The sequence below is a fragment of the Rattus norvegicus genome, chromosome 16 (genome assembly GCF_036323735.1).
Source record: "Rattus norvegicus strain BN/NHsdMcwi chromosome 16, GRCr8, whole genome shotgun sequence".
NCBI classification, from domain to species: Eukaryota; Metazoa; Chordata; class Mammalia; order Rodentia; family Muridae; genus Rattus; species Rattus norvegicus.
This window is the reverse complement of record NC_086034.1, coordinates 59,935,404-59,957,438: the sequence shown is the minus strand read 5'-3', so window position 1 is coordinate 59,957,438 and position 22,035 is coordinate 59,935,404. Positions and strand designations below refer to the sequence as shown.

Sequence of the window (22,035 nt, the reverse complement as noted above, 5' to 3'; positions counted from 1 at the left end):
ATCTGTGTGCCTTACAGTAACCATGTAAAGAAGTTTACATTATTCTTTTACAAGCAAGAAAGTAAAGAATAAGTTAGTCAGCTTGCTTCAGTTCACACAGATGGGAACTCTCAACTGGAATTTGAACCTACTTGCCTGTATTCTGTGGTCGCTAAGCTCTGTGTCTCTAAAGTCAAGGACATTGGTTTATGTTGGGTATAGCACCCCACACACAGGAGCCCACTATGCGAGCGAGAATGCATAGAAAGCCATTTGTTGCATGTGTTTTAAATATAGTAACAGATCCGTTCTTGTTTCATCTATTGCGTCATGCATAGTTTTGCTATTGTGTTTTATTTTGAAACCTTAAATGGAATATATTCTAATATTCACAAACACATACCTGATGGGGGAATCTTGGGAGAGGATCCACTCACCAATGGCAGCCTTTTAAACACCAGTAAAGGCATGTTTTCAGACAGTACATTTACAACTCTGCTTGGATGATAACATTTTAAAAAATTAATTACATGATTTTTGTTTCTCTTCCTTTCTTTAACATATAGAGTAAAATCTCAATGTCATTTAACTGTTGGTAACTGATAAAAGTGAAGTCATTTAAGCAGCAGTAATACCAACATGTCCTGTGAACCTCACTCATAATTTTCTGTCTTCTACAACTACTTCTGTCATGCTGACCGTCACCAGCCGTAATTCTTCCTAATGTGTAAATCACAGTTACTCATTTCTGGCTTCTCTTAACCTATATTGGAGGCTTCTTTCAGTAGTTAAGATGCTACCCAAAATGTTGCTTTGTTTATTCAGTTTCCAAAATATCTATCTCTTTTAAATAAACATCTTTTTTTTTCCTTTGGAAGCAAAACTTAGATTTCTGTTTTGGGAGAAATATTAGTATCTGATTTGGTGAAATTCTATTTAAAAAGCCTCTGACTGCCTAGTAAAAGAAGAGTTCTTGAAACACTGATGAGTTATACAGGAGTGTATCAATAATGCAGAAGGAACTATCCAGAAAAAGAGTGCTTATAGAGTTTCTGATCGTATGCTATTTCCTTTTCCTTGTGCGTGTGTGTGTGTGTGTGCGCATTATATGGACATGTTTATAGGGATGTCCATGAAAACCAGAGGATGGCTTTGGGTAGCTTCTATTGTTTTTTCTACCACTCATTTTTTTCTGTTTGTTTTCACTAATTTTTTTTGTTCACTTTACATCCAGGTTGAAGATCCTGTCCTTTCCTCCCAGTCCCTCATTCACAAATCTCTCCCTCTTTACAGCCTCCATTTCTCCTCGGAGAAAGAGAAGCACTCCTCCTTGGGTACTTACAGCTCTAGGACATCCAGTGTAAGGGCATCCTCTTCCATTGAGGCTGAGCAGTAATTCTAGCTAGGGGAAGGGGATCCAGTGGCAAACAACAGAGTCAGAGACATCCCCTGCGACAGTTGTTAGGAAGCCCACATGAAGACCAAGCTTAACACCTGCTGCAAATGTGTAGAAGGCCTAGTTATGGACACCACATGCTCTTTGGTTCACCTACCCAATTTTTTGACACAGGATCTCTCGCTAATTGTCAAGCACAGTAGTTCACCTAGACTTGTCCAACAACTTAAAGCCACATAACTTGGCCTTAACTTAGTAAAATAATCACTGTAGGCACTGTTACTCCCATTTTTCCCATTCTGATAATTCAACTAGACTTGTCCAGCAAATATTCCAGCTCCCTTTCCTCAGTGCTAGAATTACAGACACACTCAACATCCTTACATGGCAGCTGGGAAGAGAACAAAGGAACTCATGCTCTGAAGCAAGCAATCTGTTCTCTAAGCCATCTCCTCAGCCTCCTACTTAATACCATTTTCTTGTAAGGAATAAGACTAGAAACTACGAGGTGTATGTTTTATGGCTGATCCATTTGAAAACATACTTTTCAATGAATTACGTAGTGTTACCTCTAGACAAACTGTCTTATAAGGGTAGTAATTATGTTTACTACTATACTTTATTGCTTTTGGTGCACACCTAGAATAAGAATGCAGTATATATTGCTAAAAGGAGAAAGTTATTCATAGTGGTTTATGCATAGAATAGTCAGAAAGATTTGAACTTCCTGGCAAAGAGGAAATGAACTCTGGAGATATTTACACATACATATCTCATAGCGTCCTGACTTCAAAGTTAAATTTCAGAAGTGATAGAGGTAGACTTTACTGCTTTTTGGGCATCTTGAGCAGGAATAATGATTCTTAAATTCTCCCAGTTCATAAAAAGCAACAATGGTCTATGGAACAGAGTACAGGTCATTGATTGGTACTCATTTAACTCTTTCCCTTTTACTTAGAGGATTTTGTCCTGATTTATGGTGCTGTTAAAAGTAGAATGGTTGACTAAAACACTGAATTATAGTAGTGTATAATTTTAAGGAACATAGGACAAATGTAAATGTAATTTTCAAAAATCAGTGTTGCTTGAAATACTAGCATGGGTTAAAATAGGGTAATGTGTCGCTTATACTGCAAAACTCCATGGTCCTATAGCTTTTCAAAGATTCCTGTCATGTTAACCTAGGCAGTATTAGTGTGCTGAATAGTAACTTTGATTTTAAACACAAAAGAAAACATCTCAATGATCTGAGAATTAAAAACATGAAGGATAAAACACCATTAAAGTCTAATAAGCCAGCCTTATTATCACAGTACGTCACCGTGGGGCAGAAGCCCCTTCACTGTCACTGCTGATGAGCTACACTAGTGGATGGTTCTCACACCCTGATGGTTCTCCTGCCTCAAAAATTATATCACTTTAATCACTTAGATTTTATGAGAAGCTTAAAGGCTGAAGATTACTACAAATTCTCAGACAATTTTCACATTCAGGAAAGGTCCTTATGCTTTAAACACATGATGATTTGTTGGAACAAACATTCAAAGTTATTGGATGGCTGTGATTTTACAGAGGGGTGGAAAGTACCCTCACATAATATTTTAATAACAGTATTTAACTTTTGACTAATAAAATGCTGTCTCTGTGGTTGGTTGTTCACCTTTCCAAGCGGGAAACATTTTTGATGTTAATATTTAGGAAAGTAGGCATTTAAAGATATCCCTAAACACTTCTTCACTCTGGTATCTGATTCATTAGAAGATAGGTATGCCTGTTTTTTAAACAGGTCGTTTTTATGTGCAATCTAGTGAATATTTGTGGAGAATTCTTGGGGAAAAAACTCTGCTAATTAAGGTCGAAGTTTGCCATTGACCTGATAACCTCTGAGCCCAGAGCATTATGGGATACCCCCTTCATTGGCAGGACTTCTCCTTCTCTAACCTTATCTGGGGAATTTGCCACCCCCACACCCCTCTATTTCTACCTGCGGGATGTCACTTGACCTTAGATTGCAGGATCACCTTTTCTCCTGATAAGAAGCAAATCAGCTGGCACCTTAAATCCTGAAATGCTTCCCCATGCTAATGAGGCATTTCAGTACCCTATTCCCCCACCCAAGGACCTTTACTCATCCTGGATGCCTATCCCCAGTCCCCCGAATTGTATAAGCCCTAGATCACCCCAAGTAAAGTTGCTATGTCTCCCTGAAGCTGGTCCTGGTGTGATCCTTCACCTTATGTGCTCACAGGGCTCATGAACCCGTCATCTCAGCTCTCTTTGCCATCCTGTACTGATAGAAGCTGACAGTCTCCAAGGACAGGGAAAACCCCAAATTCTGACAGTACCCCAGAGTGAGTTTATATCTTTGGAATATACTTTTTTTAAAAAAAAAATACTTGATTCTGAATTTTCTTAACTAAGGAGAAAGGCAACCTGTTTTGATCATGATGTGCAAGGAAATTTCTTTTCTTGTCCTGTTAATTGGATTTTGTAGCCCTCATGTACCTTTATAGGGACTTCATTCCTTAGGTTAGGGAAAATTTCTTCCACAATTTTGCTGAAAATATTTAAGGTGTGTTTGACTTGGGTTTCTCTTTATTCTTATTCCCACATGATCTTTTTGTAGTTTTGCAGATTTTTCTGGAGATTTCATATCTGGGTGTTTCTTTAAAAGCATTTTCTTTAACTGAGGTATCCATTTCTTCTCTCTTTTCTTCAGTGCCCCCTATTCTTTTGTAACTTTGTTGGTGAGGCTTGCCTCTGAGGTTGCTGTTCAAGTTTCTAGTCTTTTTGCTTCATTTAGGACTATATTGTCCTGACTGGTACTGATTATACTGGTGTCTCTGCGTCTTCATTTGGTGTGACTATAATCCAGCCCTAGGTATTGGTATCCTTGTTTTTGTTGGGTGGTTTTTCTGTTCCTTGGTTTCTGTTGCCCCTTTTAGTTCTTAGGAGAGTGTGACTGACTATATTGCATGGTAGGGAATGTTTTTGTGATCCTTCCAAGGTATGAGCATGCTTAGTCCCAGGCAGAATGTGTTTCTAGGTATTGGCAGCTGGCACTGAGGACTGGGGATGACCTAGAAGAGAGAGAGAAAGAGATCCTCCACCAGAGAAAGGAAAACTAGGTGTAGCCTGTGGAAATCAGGGCAGAGGGGACTGTGAAGCCACAGCAGGTGGTCTGCTACAAAACTGGGCTTAGGACTCAGGGGTTGGAATTGGTAGCAAAGAGGGAGAGGTAACGTAGCCCTCTTGATTCCCTGGCTAGCATGGCAGATGGGAGTTTATAGCTGAGACAAAAGGATGGGATCCTGGACGAAGACTATAGGGAAAGATGTGTCTAGTCTGGGTGTATTCGAGTGCATTCTTTTATTTTAAAGATAAATATTATTAAAATTGCGTAATCTTAAAATAGTGAACATCTTTTTCTGAATATTTGCATTCTTTTGTACCTGTGGAGGATCAGTTCCAGGACTCATATAGATAGAATAATCTGTAAGTGCTTGCATGTGTCCTTGATGTAAAATGTCATAGCTTAGTATATAACTTTTATTACAATAGTTTTGTAGATTACTAAGTACTATGTACATTTGTAAATTCTTATATTTTACCACTTAGGGACAAAAACATGGAAACCATGTCTATTTATTTCTAAGTAGTCAAATTTTAAAAAGAATTATTTCTCTAATGACAGGTTAGCAGAATTTTCATGGGAAATTCACAAATACAGAGCTGGGACTATATTTATTTATCTTTTGCTGACAGTATTTGCTTAATTAAAAGTCCTGAAAAATACCTGGGATCTTATTTGAATTTTATATTTTGAAGAAAATTAAAAAAAAAAATACTTGAAAGTTTGATTCAGATGCCTTGTAGATTTCTGTGAAAAATATGAAACTTAGAAATGACAACACATGTTTTCCTATTTTGTTCTTTTAAAAAAATAGTAAAAGTGAGAAACATTTTCACAAATCAAAATATATTATTAAAATCCATTGCTTAGTATTGCTAACTGTACAGTGGTGTGAAACACGCTTGGAGAGTCCTGGAGAATCTCAGGAGCTGGGCAGCCCATGTTGAAAAATGAGAAAATAAATGCTAGGGAGAGTATGGTTAAGTCTATCTTAGTCTAACACAGGGTTCTAGAAATTTCTATTTATAAAACAGATGCTACAATATGTTGAGTTCTCTTGAATGTTTGCCTTCTGCATAAAGACTAAAAGTCTGTATCCCTTACAACTGTGAGGTATAAAGTGTATCCTTGTAGACTTGTGCTGAGCGTATAAAAGTGCTCAAGAAGGACGTGTTGACTGAGTGAAAGCTAAGTGAGCAGACAGTTTAGGTTCCATGGAAACTTAAGACACAGTTATTTTCACTTGTATTGTGCCATGAAGGACTCATGTTGAGAAGTTCATACTTTTATAGCTTTAGTAGCTTTAATAAACTTAGTATACTAAATCAAGGCACCAATAGAGAGAATGTCTGCATTCTGTGCTATTGAGTATACTCTTAAACTATGAAATTAAAAGAAAAAAAGTAGGTGACTAACTCTCCCAAACATTAAGAAGAAATATTCTTATCTTATATTTTCATGAATAAAAATAAAGATTTTCTAAGGTTTCTGAAACAAAACAACTGATTTTTAGCTATGATACCAACATTTAAAAGTAGGAAAATAATACATCAGTCCTCATGAATATAGATGGATTTTATTGTGGGTTCTAAATGTAAAAAAAAAAAAGAGAGAGAGAGAGAAGAGATATGAATGAGATAGAATAGAGCTATTGAGTAATTCAGCAAGGTTTATGTAGTCAATAGTCATACATTGACAATATAAAAATATTTAAATAGTTCTATAAAAGAAAGGGAATTTTTAGAGAAATCATTCATTATCATCCATAAGAAATATTCTCATCAGTCCAGTAAATGGTAAGTAAGCTGACAGCTACCACATGACATTTAAAGAAATTGTTTTAAAGAAAGAGAATTAAGCAGAGGTATGTTTTCACAGATTGGATTTCTCCACTCTGTCAGAGTATGCATTTTCACAGTGAGAAAATTCAGGAAAATTTTTGTGACAATTGCAAAGAGGTGCTACTAGATCCACGAATGCAAAGGGCTAGAATAGAAGCAGCACTGAAGAGAAGCTAGACTGGTTGACGTTTATACTTACAAAACCAGCATTCACTGCGGATCTTTAGTAATTTCGTGATGTTCATTTCATAGCAAGATAGAGAGAACACAGTTGTGTACAAACAGGCTTATGGTTATAAAATCATGTATTGTAAGACAGATGTCCAATGCAGTGGGGCTGAAAATCCCATGAATTTGTGTCTACATGTACAAGAGAGCAAATGAATTATGACTAATTGGGAACATAATTTTTTCAAAAGAATGTGTAGGTATTCTTTGTTAGACAAGAATATCTTAGAACAGAAGATAAAGTAACTAACTGTACTTGAAGAAATAAATGAGTTATGTTAACCTTAAAAACTTCTGTTTGCTAAGTGACCCTTCGAAGACAATATAAGGAAAACCACCCATCTGCTAAGGCTTACTTGCTCTCTATACTTAACAAAGTACCTGAACACAAGCATAAAGAACTTCAACAAGACGGTAACAGTAAGGCACATAACCAAACACTAAAAGAAGAGAAAAAACCTGTGCGCTGTCACCTACTGTCCTAATTACATTAAACATAATAAAAAGCATTCAACTTTCATAATCTCTAATGAATTATAAAATTAAATATTACGTGACACTGTGAGACCTCAAGCAGGATACACAAGGATACACATCTAGACCCAAGTATTGAAGAGGATGTTAACCTCGTGCTTCTCGGGCATATCATATGCATTTACTTCTTGCTCCTGAGAACAGCTTCATTGCATCTGTGAAAGGGTGTGAACTGAGTTACTGTAGCAGTTTAAAGAACTGTCCTCTCCTAGGAGTCTGTCTGAGCAATTGTCAGGCAGTAACACAGAAGACTCTTGTCGTAAAATAGTACTGTGCTCATTTACAAAGCGCATTTACCCACTTTGTGATGGCTCAGATATCTCTTCATGAATTGTCCATTTTCTGAATATATCATTTAGTAATAGTTCCAGTTACATTAGTGGCAAGAGTTGACTTATCCCAAATTAAGGAGTACGCTAAAATGATGACATTTTTAGCATGTATGATGAAAGACAGAAACATGTCTTGCTTAAAGATGGATGGAATAAATTTGGTGTGTCTGGCATTTTAGAAGATTGAGTTAATTCAGAATTTTCTTGTTTCTTGTAAAAATTGCCACAACTTTGAGTCCTGGATTTCTGAAAGTATGCCTCAGCAGAGAGTGCTTTCCTGAAGGTTCCTTTGTGTGTATTACTCCAGCTTCTGGACTCTTGGTTGTGAGCCTAGCCTTTAACGGCTGAGCCATCTCTCCAGCCCCAGCTTCTGGACTCTTGAATAAACAAGTAACTAAAGGGGATTTGCAAAATTGGCAAAACCTACCACAGATTATATTGTGGATTAATTTTGATATCTCTGTTTAAGATAATTTGGTCATTTTCTCTTAGGTACTAACAAAATGTGTTTTCATTTCTATCTATTGCTATGCTAATATGTCACAGATGTAATCATGTTCCTAGTATCAAATTTAGTGGTAATTCTGAAAATAAACATTTTCTGATATTGACTGACTTCTATAATGTGGAAATCTTAGGAAAATTTCTGTATTTGTATCGAGAGAAATTCATATACCTCAAGAATGGTTGATCTGGCATTAAATGTACATTTATTTTTTGTTAAAATTGCAAATGAAGATCTGTTTCTATTAGACACAGATTCGCAGACTACCCTGTAGCACCATGTTTGATAGGTTAACCTTGTGTTTGGGCTATTGTAGTCACTGAGCGGTTTCTCTCCCATCTGAGGCTAACACCTCTCCCTTATGTGCTAGAGTCTTTCCCTTCTTGCTTATGCAATAATAACATTCTAGCTCCTTTTAGTTTTTTCAATGTCATTACAAAATCTTCCCTTTTGTGACTCATTCTCTTTAGAAGTGTAGCTATCTGGAGTTAAAAATATCTTCCTTCCTAAAATTCTATTGTTACACGACACTACGTTTGGTCCAGTATGTATAGGTCTCGTGCATGTAGCTGTGCGGCTAAGTCCACTGTTAAGACACCATATCATATGTGGAAGGCAGCTTTGCACAGCACTCCTTACAATTCTTTAGCTCTTGTATGATGTTCTGCGAGCCTTGGAGGAGGTGACACAGATGTCCCAAGAAATACCTTCCACCTCAAGTTGATTGTCAGATTGTTTTATATTTGATTTTCCCTCAAGTATGAGGTTTGTGAGCCACTATGACTTCAGTTTCCAAAATACTGTGTTTGCCGGATACACTAGCTCTGATACCGAGAAGCTGGGGAATAGGCTTGAACTGGTCGGTACAGCAGACGACTTCCTGAACAGAGAACCAAAGGCTTGGGCACTAATGTCGAACGTTCATAAATGTGACCTCATGAAACTGAAAACCTATAAGTCAAAAGACCCCATCATCAGGACAAAACAAGAGCCTACAGATTGGGAAGGATCTTCACTAACTCTACATCCGGTAGAGGGCTAATATCCAAAGTATATAAAGAACTCAAGAAGTTAGACACTGACAATCCAAATAATGCAGTTAAAAGATAGGGTGCAGAGCTAAACAGAGAATTCTCAACGGAGGAATCTCAAGTAGCCAAAAAGCCCTTAGAGAAATGTTCAACATCCTTAGTCATCAGGGAAATACAAATCAAAAGTAGTCTCAAAATCCACCTATACTCATCAAAATAGCTAAGATTTAAAAACTCAAAAGACAGCACATGCTGGCACGGTGGTAGAGCAAGGAGTGCAAGCTTGAACAACCACTCTGGAAATCAATTTGGCAGTTTCTCAGAAGATTTGGAATAGTTCTGCCTTTGGAGCCAACTGTTCCGGTCCTGGGCATATACCCAAAAGATTCTACATCATATCACAATGACACTTGCTCAGCTGTGTTCATAGCACCTTTATTGGTAATAGCCAGAAACTGGAAACAACTTAGTTATCTCTCAACAAAAGAATGGATACAGAAGATGTGGTACATCTACACAATGGAGTACTACTCAGCTATCAAAAACAATGACTTCATGAAATTTATAGGCAAATGGATGGAACTAGTTACTGAGTAACTAGTTGTGTTTGTGTTACTGAGTGGGGTAACACAAACACAAAAGGACTTGCATGGTATGCACTAACATATACATTGGATTTTAGCCATAAAGTACAGGATACCCATGCTATAAACTACAGACCTAAAGGAGCCAAATAACAAGAAGAGAACAAGAGAGGATGGTTGAATCTTCCTCAGAAGAGAAAACAAAATAGATATTGGAGGTCAATGGGAGTAGAGAACTGGGTGGAAGAGGGGATGGAGATGAGAGCGGGGTGGGTGGGAGGATCATATATAGGGAGAGCATAGGAAAGAGAAAGTGGATTGGCTGAGGGAGGAGAATCTGCTAGAGGCCTTGGAGTAAGACCAGAGGGCTTAGCGTGGTGACTCTAGCTGAGATTTCTAGCAGTGGGGCATATGGATCCTGAAGTGGCCACTTCCTGTAGCTAGATAGGACATTGAAAGGACAAGGACAGCAACCCACACACAAAACCTTCTACCCAAAATGTGTTCTGCCTGTAAGGTGTACAGGGACTAAGAGCAGAATCTGAGGAAAGGGACAACCAATGACTGCCCATCCCATAGGCAAGAACCAATCCCCAACACTATTAATAATACTCCATTGTGCTTGCAGACAGGAGCCTCGCTAGCATAACTGTCATCTGGGAGGCTCCACCCAACAACCAATGGAAAGAGATGCAGACATTCACTCAAGTAGTAGATGGAGCTCGGGAAGTCTTAGGGAAGAGTTTGGAGAAAGATTAAAGGGCCAGAAGAGAACAGGGACTCCACAGGAAGACCAATAGAGTCAACTAACCTGGATCCCTGGGGGCTCCTAGAAACTGAATCACCAACCAGAGAGCCAGCAGGGGCTGGTCCTAGGCCCCTGTGCATATATGGCAGATGAGCAGTTTGGTTTTCATGGAGGTCCCCCATCAACTGCAGCAGAGGCTGCCCCTGAACCTGTTGCTTAACTGCTTGCCCATGGGTCCTGCACTACTAAATGGACAGCCTTGACTGGTCTCAGTGGGAGAGGATGTGCCTAGACTGCATCAGCTTGATGTAAAAAGATGGGAGTTTGGAGGATTGACACATGGGGGAGGCTTCCCCTTCTCGGGAATAGGGGGAGGACTTACATGACGGGGTATACTCGAGAGGAAGGGCTGATACTGGGTTGTAAAATGAATATATAAATAAATTAAACAAAGAAAACAAAAAAAAATACAACTTAGTCTTCTGAGTTTTCGTATCCTCTAAAGGTATATAGTATCCTCTTTGTGTTTTCTCTTTTAAAAACAAAACAAAATAAACAAGCAAACCACACAAGTTTAGATGGCTGTTTATTGCTATTTTTAACACTCATGAAGACAGATAATTACCGGACCCAGGGAGTGGAAATGAAGAGAACTTGGACAAATTACAGGGCCTATGCAATACTGAGTATGACCCAAAGCACACATTTTATTTTAGAGGTGTTTTCAAGTTTATGGATTTAGAAATAATGTTTTAAGAGAACTTATGAGTAATCATAAGCGATTGATCTGTAACTTCTTGTTCATTACCATCCTCCTTTGTAATGCTTTGTTATCATTGGGATTTCTTTTCTAAATACATTTTTCTCACATTGAGCCAACAGACACAAAAATATCTCGAGGAAGTATTCTTAAGTATTTAACTTCCCCGTTTTCACTGATCTGGATTTGTACTGAGGCACTTTGCTGAATGCAGCCAAGTATTAGTGGACATACAGATGTGGTACCTAAGAACTTAAACTATGCATAGTCCTAACGAGTGCAAATGAAGTTTAGAAAGAAGGATCCCATTTTATCTCTATGTCATGTCTGAGCTGATTTTTGGACTGGAGCAGGTTGTCAAATGTTCTCAGATTGTCATTGTCAGGTACTTAACAAAATTTTGTGTCATTTAGGCATCACCGTATCTCTTGGGGAGAATTAGTTTCATAGCTACGGAAGCTATGGAATTAAAGATTCAGAGAGAATAATTTACTCAGGATACTATAGGAACTGAATTTGTTTTTTTAATTGCGGGAGCTGATACAGGCTTTTTAAATGGTAGTTTAAAGATGAGCATTACTTTTAAAATATGCATTATCCTGGCATTCCCTGGCTTATGTATTGAAATGTTGTGCCCTGGTTTTCAGTGTATAGTCTTTGCTATGACGTCTGGCCAGATGTGGAACCATATCCGTGGACCTCCATATGCTCATAAGAACCCACACAATGGACAAGTGGTAAGTTTAATTTCTATCCATAGATATTGTAAGCATCTTTTCATTTACTGCTCCCACCTCACATATGCATACATGTATAAACACATGCACCTCACATATGCATACATGTATAAACACATGCACCTCACATATGCATACATGTATAAACACATGCACCTCACATATGCATACATGTATAAACACATATACACCTCACATATGCATACATATATAAACACATATACACCTCACATATGCATACATGTATGAACACATATGCACCTCACATATGCATACATGTATAAACACATATGCACCTCACATATGCATACATGTATAAACACATATGCACACAGAGCGTAAACAGTATGTATTTCTTTAGGGTAAGGACCTTTTTATCACTGACTTCTTAAAATTGTGCACACTACTGAAAGCACACATACATTTATGATATTTGTACAAGTTTGTAAGTTTCTGTTACCTCACACCATGAGAAAAAAATTGAACAAGTTATACCTAGTGTCCCTAAATTTAACCTTCATAGGTTAATTTACATATTGTTAAGGATTCTAACAACATATTAGAGTATTAAGAAATCTTTGGTACAGAACTAATAGTGGATTTGAGAAACTTCTAGAATGTTTGTATTATTAAATAATGAGCAGACTTGACGTTAGTTAAAGCTCCCAAATTCACATGACTCGGCCTATTGCATTCCCTTCTCCTTTTCTTTGGAAAGAAGTAATGAAGTACATTAGCATAAGCCACATCCCCCTGACAGTTTACTGTTACATTTCTGAATGTTAGAAATATTTGAAGGTGCGGTTCATTTTCATTCAGGTCTGTAGACTCCTCGTGGTTATCACTGCATCCCCACCTTGTTCCCTGGATTAGTTGTTGGAATACCTTAGATGGTGCACACTCTCTGTCCTCCTCATGTACATATATGAGTGTGTAGTCAGTAATAGTCACTGTCGTGTTGCTGCAAACACAACACTTGGCCAGAACAGCTCAAGAAGAAAGGTTTACGTTTGTTCACGGTTGGGGGCATTTCAGTCTGTGAGAACAGGAGTATGAGGTGGGCAGTTGCAGACAGGGAAGCAAAGAGTGGCCTACAGAGCAGGGACGGGGTAGTGAAACATCTCAAAGATCATTGGGACCTGATTTCTCCCAGTCACCTCCACATGCTCTAATGTTATGGCCTCTCTCAGAAGAATACCACTAAGTGGGGAACAAATGCTCAAATATCAATCTGTGGAGGACCCATAATACTCAGCCCCTGACATCTAAGGCTTTATGACCATATAAATACAAAATGCATGTAGTCCAATTTCAAGAGTCCTTAGTGTCTTAAAATTTCTTAGACTATTTAGATGACTGAAGAACAGATATTCAAGGAAATCCCTTAGACATGTGCTCCAGCCCATTTCTTTTTTAAAGGAATGTCTCAGAGTAAATTCTTCCATTCCAAAAGGAGGAATAGGAAGAAATACCACCTGAAACTCAGCCAACTGACACAGTCTGTGCTTGATGCCATCATGTGAACTTGACGCATTGTCATATATTGAAGTCCTGAGGACTCCTGCGATATGATGTCACTACACATTGCTTGCCTCGTCAGCTTTTCTTGATGCACCCCTCCCAGACTGTAAATCCTTTCCTGTGCATATAGGCAAAATTAATATACATGGACAAGACCAACTTGTGTTTCTGTATGGATGAATATCTAGAGTTCCCTGGACTCTGGTTTGCATACTGTCTGTGCTTGTGCAACCCATCCTGGAACATCCTTGGCTATGGGACCCCTATGAAGGGCAAGCCAGCGGGTTTTTCTTTTTTAAGGGAAGTCTTTTAAGTGGATTTTCTCTTTTATGCCCTGCTGTTTTCAGTGAGTGGAGTGTGCCCCCATAGTGATTTTTTTTACTGCCCTGTTGTAGACAGCCCAGTCTCTCATTATTGATGTTTTACTCTTAAAGATTACAGATGCGTTTTCCTGATCTTTATTTGCCTGTGATAGTAAATTCACTGCTTTCTAATCAAATTTTGTGTGTTTTGCATTTCTTTGCTCCACTTTTTGCTCCCACATTTTTTTCTTATTTTTTAAGTAATCATTCGAAAGTCTGAGCACTGTTAGACCATTAGCCTGTTTCTTAAAAGTTCATCCTCACTCAAATTTGTAGGTAGGCTGTATGACAAAACGTAGCACTTTGGCCTCTAGTCCAGGTCCTGATGGAGTCTTTGCTCTCATCGGGAACCTCAGGAATGCAGTGTAGTGTCTGTGTTTTTGTCAGCCTTCTGGTCTTCTGCAATGTCCGAGTGTCATCTGATTAGTGGAGGGGATAGTGGGTGCTTTCCAGGTTCCTTTTCCTCAGTACCTTAGACTTTTATGTTGGATGAAAAGCTCCAAAGCCTAAGAGTCACATCCGTGTCAGTCCATCGACAGGAACAAGCCTTTCTGACACTAGTTTCATGGATCAGTCACTCTTTTGCTGTACAGAGCAATAGTTAAGAAGCACCTTAAGGTTCTTGTGAAGACATTCTCCGCCATTAGTCCATGAGGTGAGTTCAGTCTTAGTGAGCTGCTCGTATGTCACTGTTAACACTCTGACTAGGCACTGGCATCCGTTCACCCAATCAGCAATTCTGGTACCACTCAGACTTTGACCAGCTGGCATGTAAACTGTTTCATGCATCTTAAAGGTTACGATTAGGTAACATTCTAGATCACACTCCATGGCCCTGTGTTTTAAGCCATAGGGCACATTTGTGTATGATTTGCAGCTGGAATGTACAATAGCAATAGCTCCGTGCTCAGTCCTCACGCTAACATCCCCTGAACGTCCGCCAGCAGAGTACACAGGGAAATTGTAGGGTGAGACAGTGAGGCCATACAGCAAAGCTACTCTACATGCAACAGTAATGCTAAGTGAAACCAGACAAGTAAAGATACCAGTTCTCGGGTACCATTTACTGATGCTCAAGTCTAATCTGTATGTTAGTATTCAAAAGAGTAGCTGCTCCCATGAAGGGCAGAGGCCATACAGTAAGTCATCAGGTGGCTTCTCTTTCAATCTACATGAATCATACAGTGTTAACATTGGTGAGAATATGTCTCAGTGTATAATGTATGTATGTATGTGTGCATGCGTGCGTGTGTCCATGTGTGTGTCCGTGTGTGTGTGTGTGTGTGTGTGTGTGTGTGTGTGTGTGTGTATTTGTAAAATATGAAAAGGAAAGGAAAACTTTTCTTTGCATACCATACTATAAGATTCCTTTGAAACATAGAAGCTTTAAGTAAATCTTTAAAACTATGTGGTTTACAACACCTGGTACAGTTTTTCCACATTAGTTTTTATAAATGAGTTTACCATAGTAAATCCTAAGAAGTATTGTGAAAATTAAATTTAAAACTTCTCAGTAATTTCTATTGGAATGGATATCAGGGCTTTGCTCAGTTCTGTCCTCACAGACATCTCAGAATTCCATTGTTAATTTTCCATCAGTGTGGGTCCTATTCCACCGGGGTATGTGGACTTCACATGCTGCAGCTCATGTGTCTTATCTGACCAGCTCATGTTCTTCATGCCTTCCTAGGTGGCTGTGTCCGTGACCGAACAGTACGCTTGCTCTGCTCACTATGGCCTGATAGCGGGCCTCTGATCCCCAGCATAAACAGCCAGTGTTCCCATGTAGCACTACTGAACAGTTTGCAATCATACACTGAATGCTCACTGTTAGGTTTTCCACAAGCTTAGAATCTGAACTATTAGGTGAACATTATCTGGATGTAACGTTTCCTCATTTGTGAAACTTTGCAGGTACATGAGGAGGGCTGTATATTCTATTCCACATCAGACTGATGTCTCCCACCGCACAGCATTTCATGTAAAGATGCCCAAACTTTAGAACTCAAGCCATGCAGCCCAGCATGGCTTTTTAGAATGGTTAGGTATATTGTGGCTGCTATAACTGCAGTGACAACTCTCATGTCAGATAGCTTAAGGCCAGGCGGCTGCTAAATGTCCAATAATACAAACTGTAGCCACAAATAGGAAAATTACCCATTCCACACGGCGACCATAAAGCGAGAAAAGCTCTCCTGTAGGGCTGAGGAAATCTGATAGCTGACTTTCTAAACCCAGCATAGACCTGCTGAGCGGAGTTCAGCTAAAGGACTGCTGCAGTTGCCCACACTATCCAGAGCCAGTCACGTGCTGTTGTTAGGGATCTTATCTTCCTTAATGTACAAGTGCATAGAGGAATTTCCCACTGGGTAATATGTATGCATCAATGCTATTATAGTATGTAACGTAAAGGAAATGGCATATAATTGATAGATGACATGTCAGCTCTGAACTTCTTACTCCATAATTAGGTGAGTTTTTAACTGGACTAAAAAAACCAGACCAGTTTTAAAAACAAAATAACATTCTGAGTGTTTTACTTCATTTTCAATGCTTTATGCATAAATGCTACCTTGAATACAATGTTTTGTTCACATTTTCACATATTGTGAAATAACACATACTTAAGCTGAAAATATAAACAAAGTACTATTTCAATGTGAATGGATATGAGCAGAATTAATACTGTAGGAGGAGAGAGCTGTGTGTGATTGCGAGTTTGTTTCTCACTATTAAGATGCTATGTAGTCGCACAAGTCAAGCACTAATGATCTCTTAACAGCATGAAAGCCATCACAGAAGCAATCATTACTGAGTAGCTAAAGGGAAACTATACAACTCATGGTTACTGGGGGAAAATGCTTTCTGTGGAGAAATAATCATCTCAAAGAAAAACGCATAACATAAAATAAAGGCTATACCTAGGTTATTACTCCCACTCCCAACAAACATCCCTTCTGTTCAAGATGTCAGCTCTCTCCTGGGATTGGTGGATGTTGGTTGTACATAAACCAGGGCTTGTCCCTGCTTTGCAAATGAGTTATGCATGTTCTCCGTGTTCCGCTCACATGTGAACGCATGTGAAGCAGTCATAAAGTGCCATTGTTGCTGAGAGGCTGCAGTCAGCGTCAGTGACCACTGAACACTTCCATCTACGTGCGTCACACTCATTCCGCAGATGTTACACACAGGACACCTTTGAGGGTCTTAGAGTGTAATCTCATCTCCAATTAAAAGTTGGAAATTGTATGTACTTAACTTACTGTGATACTTCGTTTTAAAATGTTTACAAATTCTCTTCAGTACTATCTACAGTAATGCTAACCTCATCATTGAAAAAAACCAACAAAGTCAGAAAGTGAAATAAAAGTTATATAGAAAAGATGGACAGGAAACTTATTAGGATTTCTGTCCTCTACTCGATTCATCTTTCATTTTCTGTGCAGTGACCATTTCTCGAGAGTGTACTAAATCTCAGATACAGCTACATTAGTGCAGCTACATTGTGGGACCTATAAACTAGAAAGGAATGTGAGGGGTGCAGTGGGTCAGCAGAGGGCTCGTCTCTAGAACTGTGCTTCTCACTATGCGGTTGACAATAGGATTGTTTGAAGTGTTTGCCCCAGTATCACTGGACACCGAGGAAAGGGTGTGTGGTTATGTACTAAAGTGACACTGTATTTGTCTGATCTTTATATGCATTTCCCTCCATTCCCTGATAATTTTGATAGCATTACCTGACTAGTTGGCTTTGACAAAATTGCTGGCCCTGTTTCTGTTTACATGCTTTACCCTGTCTCTCCCCTGTTATTTACTGTCATTGTTAACCTTACCTGTGTGCATTCTCAGCCTAAACTCTGGCTGTGTCATGTCAAATTGTGAGCAAGGTAAACTGCTTCCTTTAAAGGATTTCTGTGTACTACATTGTTCATTAAAGGGACCATGTAGTCCAGACCCTTACCTCTTCATAAGGTACTCTATGACAGACATTTGATAATTATAAACAAAACCAATCCTTGTAAGTTTTCCTGTGTCCTCCTTGAGCACACCTATCACAGCCTACTCCTACACATACTTACACACTCACACATTCCCCCCTGTATCCCTTCTTTTTCTCCTTTCTAAATGAAAGGAAAAAATCTTGAAAATAAACACACTTGTTATAGAACCACAAATGAGAATATATTTTAATACGTCTTACTTTAATAGAACTAAATTTTCTCTGACAAACTTAAAATAAATTTGATTCTGCATGAAAGTCAAATGAGAAAGGAATCAGCTTTCCCCAGAGTAAATGTTGAATTACTCATTAACTTCTTCACACTGTTTAAAGTTTTCCAATTATGGAAAATTATTTTATGGTTTGGAAAAATTAGTGTGTAAAATAGAATCCAGTTGTCCTTAAAAAACCATAGATTATTCTCACAAGAAAATTGCATAATTACATTAAATATAAATCACTAATAAGCATATGAATTGAAATCTGGAAAAAGCTTTTTAATGTATATCTGTAAAGGTAAAAATAAGAACTTCGGAGTGTCACTGGTGGAGAGGATTCTGTGAAGAGATACCATGCTGGCACGACATAGAGACTTACATGTAGGATACCATGTTGGCACGACATAGTAGTGTGAAGTCTTCAGGATCTAATCATCCAGAGCCTGTCTTCTCAGTATTGTCTGATACCTCTATACCCACCAAAATGAAAATTTGGGATAAATTCTAAATATTTGCATTTGTGTTTTCATATGACTGAGGCCTTCTATAAACTTTAACCCCATATCGTATGTCACATCTGTTATCTAAAGAAACACGTTTGTTAACTTGCCTTCTGTCAGAACAGCAGGAAAGCAGAGTCATTTGCTTTACACCTAGGCCAGATTAGGCTTTATTTTCTCCATGATCCAGATTTCAAAATAATGCTATGGTGAGAATGAAATGGGTTTGTGTTGGGGAGACTTCACATTTCTTTACATAAATCATACTGTAAAAATTCATGTGTCTGTGGATTTCCCTAAGCTTCTGAATTTCCACCTTTCATCTCCTTCCTCCTTCAGAAGCCATCAAACCATTATCAATCATTTATGTTCAGATTACTGAGTAATACAGGATGTGATGGAGTTAGAACAGCGAGTGTGATACATTTATGAGTTTAATTCTCGTTCACGGTAAACGTAACATTTTGTATTATGTACTGTGGTTTACAGTGGCATTTCCTTTCTTCATTCCCAGAGCCCCCTTTTCTGACATAGATCAGATAGAACTTTTTAAAGGAAGTCGTTCATATGTTTCAGTGAATATGATCTATTTTGATTGGCATTCTCTTGTTTGCTATAAATCTCTTATTTAATCATATATCTTACTTCTTAAACATGTCTACTAATGAGGTGAAAATATCTTGACCACAAAGCAAGAATGTTCTTCACTGTTGTAATTCTCTTTAGAATGCTGTGCAGACTTATTAAATGACAAAATGTACCAAAGAAAGTGCATTCAAAATAACTAGGTGGGATAGATTTCATGTTTTATTCTTTTTTCTTATGTATACAATTTAGTGGTTTTCTACCTGCATTCATTAATTATCCTAAACTTTGTTTTATTTGTTTGTTTGATTTTTTTTATTCTTTTTTTGAATAATTTGGGAAAATAATGGAATTACATATACTATGTTTTACTCACCAGTAGAACATTGACTAAAGATTAATATTTATAAATATTCCTTGCTTTGTAACATTATTTGTTTAGCCTTAATACTTATAACTGTATAGTTTGTTATATATACTAAGACTTCATTTATTTTGAAAGTTTAGTATTTAGCTAAGATAGTCAGGTCAGATTTAGATGAATCTTTGTATCAAAATATAACCAATATATACCATATCATGTTGATATGTCTATATGATGCTGGTTTCCTTTACTTCGTTCCCTGACTCTACACTTAAACACTGAAGTGTACAGTATGCAAAGTAAATTGTGTTCCCTGTAATGAGTTTTTAAGAGTGAAACAATAGAACTGTGTTGTGGATATGCAAAATGTAGTCATACTTCTGTTTGCTCCATAAGGAACAATTACTGTGAAAAGAACACTTTCTTCCAAATGGTTGAATCCTACATCAAATCTTGTAAAATTCTGTCAGTAGCCCAGAACGTTAGGCAATGTTATATAAAGTCGTCTTCTACTGAGAGAATGAAAAATAATTTTTACAATAATGTGAACTTTTAAAAATATGTAATTCATGTATATTGTATCTGATATTAGATGTGCGTTTTATATACCTACTAAGTAAGTCATTTTGAAAATGTAACTTTCAGTCTTTTGAAATGCATCTAGCCTTCTGTGAGATGGTTTTACAGCATTCTGATCTTTCTCTGAGACCCATGCTGGCTTCCCAGTTTGGTTAGTTACGCACTCAAATCCCTACAATCCTTGCATAGCATTTATGAGACGTTTTAAACTTGACTAGTGCTAATTTCTTTTATATAAAAGTGTGTATTGTGTAGAAAATTACATAAGAAACATTTATTGTTGCATAGATAAGTATGTAGGAAGGTATCATTGTTGAACTCTGCACCCTGTCAGCAGACAATCTGATTATGAACTTCCTGCTTCAGGAAGAAAGAAAAGTGGAATCTTTGCAGATCTTTGAGGCTGGGCTTAAATGGTATAAGGTGGGCTTTACAAAGTAGGCAGCATCTGTGGCGTTGGAAAGGATTGTGACAATTTGTGATTCCCTGATTCTGTAAGGCCAGACTCTTAAAGAAAGGTGTTAGCTCAGCTGTGTGGACTGTTGTCCGTGGTGAATAGATCTGTACAGGGTACCTGAAGCAGACACTGCTGCTACTGCTTGGCCTCACGTTCTTATCTTTGTTAGGCAGAGATTTCCTGACTCTAAAACTACTCAGTCAGCTTCACACAGATGTTCTTAGTTCTCAGAGATAATTCAAGAGGTTGTTAGGGTGTTTTCAGGGTAATGGCCCTGTGATGAGAAGAGAACCCTTCCACATGGAGCAGCAGTGTGAGTGCAGAAAAGAGGCTGTCCTCACGGTCACACAGGTCACACTTTGCTGTGCTCTTGGTTTTTAAATACACATTTTATATATGGCAGGGAATCTATATGATACCATGACCAGACTTTTATTCTAGAAATGCGTTTACAACTTCCTTATTAAGCAGTAGTTGGTGATCCATCTACATCTACACTTGGATGGTTAAGCACTTGCTCTCCAGTGCGGAGTTAGCAAGACCTGTGTGTTGGCAGAGTGTGTGTGTGTGTGTGTGTGTGTGTGTGTGTGTGCGCGCGCGCGTGCGCATACTTGCTTGTGTGCATGTGTCTAGTATATTAAATTGAAAACTATTTGATACTACCTCATATGGTACTTTGAATTTTCCTTTTATTTCTTTTCTCTGCAATTTCATAGAATTCCTTTTCTCATACCAGCTAAGCAAACATATGAAATGGGTTGTCCTGGACTCCTCTGGGCCTCCTAGTTCTGGTCCCTCTTGTTTTCCAGTGCCTCAGCAGCTGCTTTGTTTGTGGTTCAGTGGTTCAGTGTGACTGTCAATGCTTACAGATTTTAAGTTGCAAACTGGTTATTGTTCGGGTGTCTTTAACAGGAAGGAGTAAAAATGCTGTCCGCACTCTGGAGAGCCAGACTCATATTGCGTCAAGTAATGAATTACAGCAAGCAAAGCTGAACAGAACCAAGGTTGACGCACTGCAGGAGACTGTAGACGCAAAGCTCGTTTGGTTTCAGCATTTCTAGAGAGATAAAGTGACAGTTACAGTGAGAGGATTGGAAGTGTGCTGAGAAAGGCATTGGCCTTATTTACCAACAGGAAGAGCAGTTTGTACTGCTTCCTGTGTGCACTCTAAAAGTGAACTGGGATGTGTGTACATTGGTGTCGTGTGGGTGACAAAGAACCTCTGCGCCCTGAAACTAGAAGCCATCACCTGAAGTAATGATCTTTAAACAAAGGGAGCTTCAAAAGTAGATGTGGAGATGCTGTCAGAAAACACATGGGGAGCTAACGAAATCTCTGCCGGAGCATCCTTGGTGCTTGGTGATCATTCTCCATCAGGGAGGGATAAACCCTTCTACTACTCCTGAAACCAAGGGCAGGTCTTCAAAGAGGGCATTGCATACTGGTAAACTGCTGGGGGTTTGCATGTAGAGTCCCCAACTGTATCTCCATGTGATTTTGTGGCTTGTTCTTAGAGCAGGGAGTGTCTTCTCAACTCCAGAAACTCGGGTTGTAGAAGAAACAGCAGGGTACTACAGCAGAGGATACCGTGCTAGATATAACTTTAACGTCTGCCATGTTATGGAAAGAAAATGAAAATAA

At 38.4% G+C, this 22,035-nt stretch overlaps 1 protein-coding gene across 4 annotated transcripts in view; it reads left to right on the top strand.

Moving 5' to 3' along the window:
• Tusc3 (tumor suppressor candidate 3) overlaps window positions 1-22,035 on the top strand; it is a 149,172-nt gene that overhangs the window by 91,375 nt on the left and 35,762 nt on the right. For 2 of the 4 annotated variants that reach the window (NM_001004212.1, XM_039094388.2), the window contains exon 6: window positions 11,719-11,808. The exons of the other annotated variants lie outside the window; for them this stretch is intronic. In NM_001004212.1, the coding sequence (NP_001004212.1) occupies window positions 11,719-11,808 (90 nt within the window). The remainder of the gene's footprint in view (window positions 1-11,718; window positions 11,809-22,035) is intronic. 4 annotated transcript variants of the gene reach the window in all.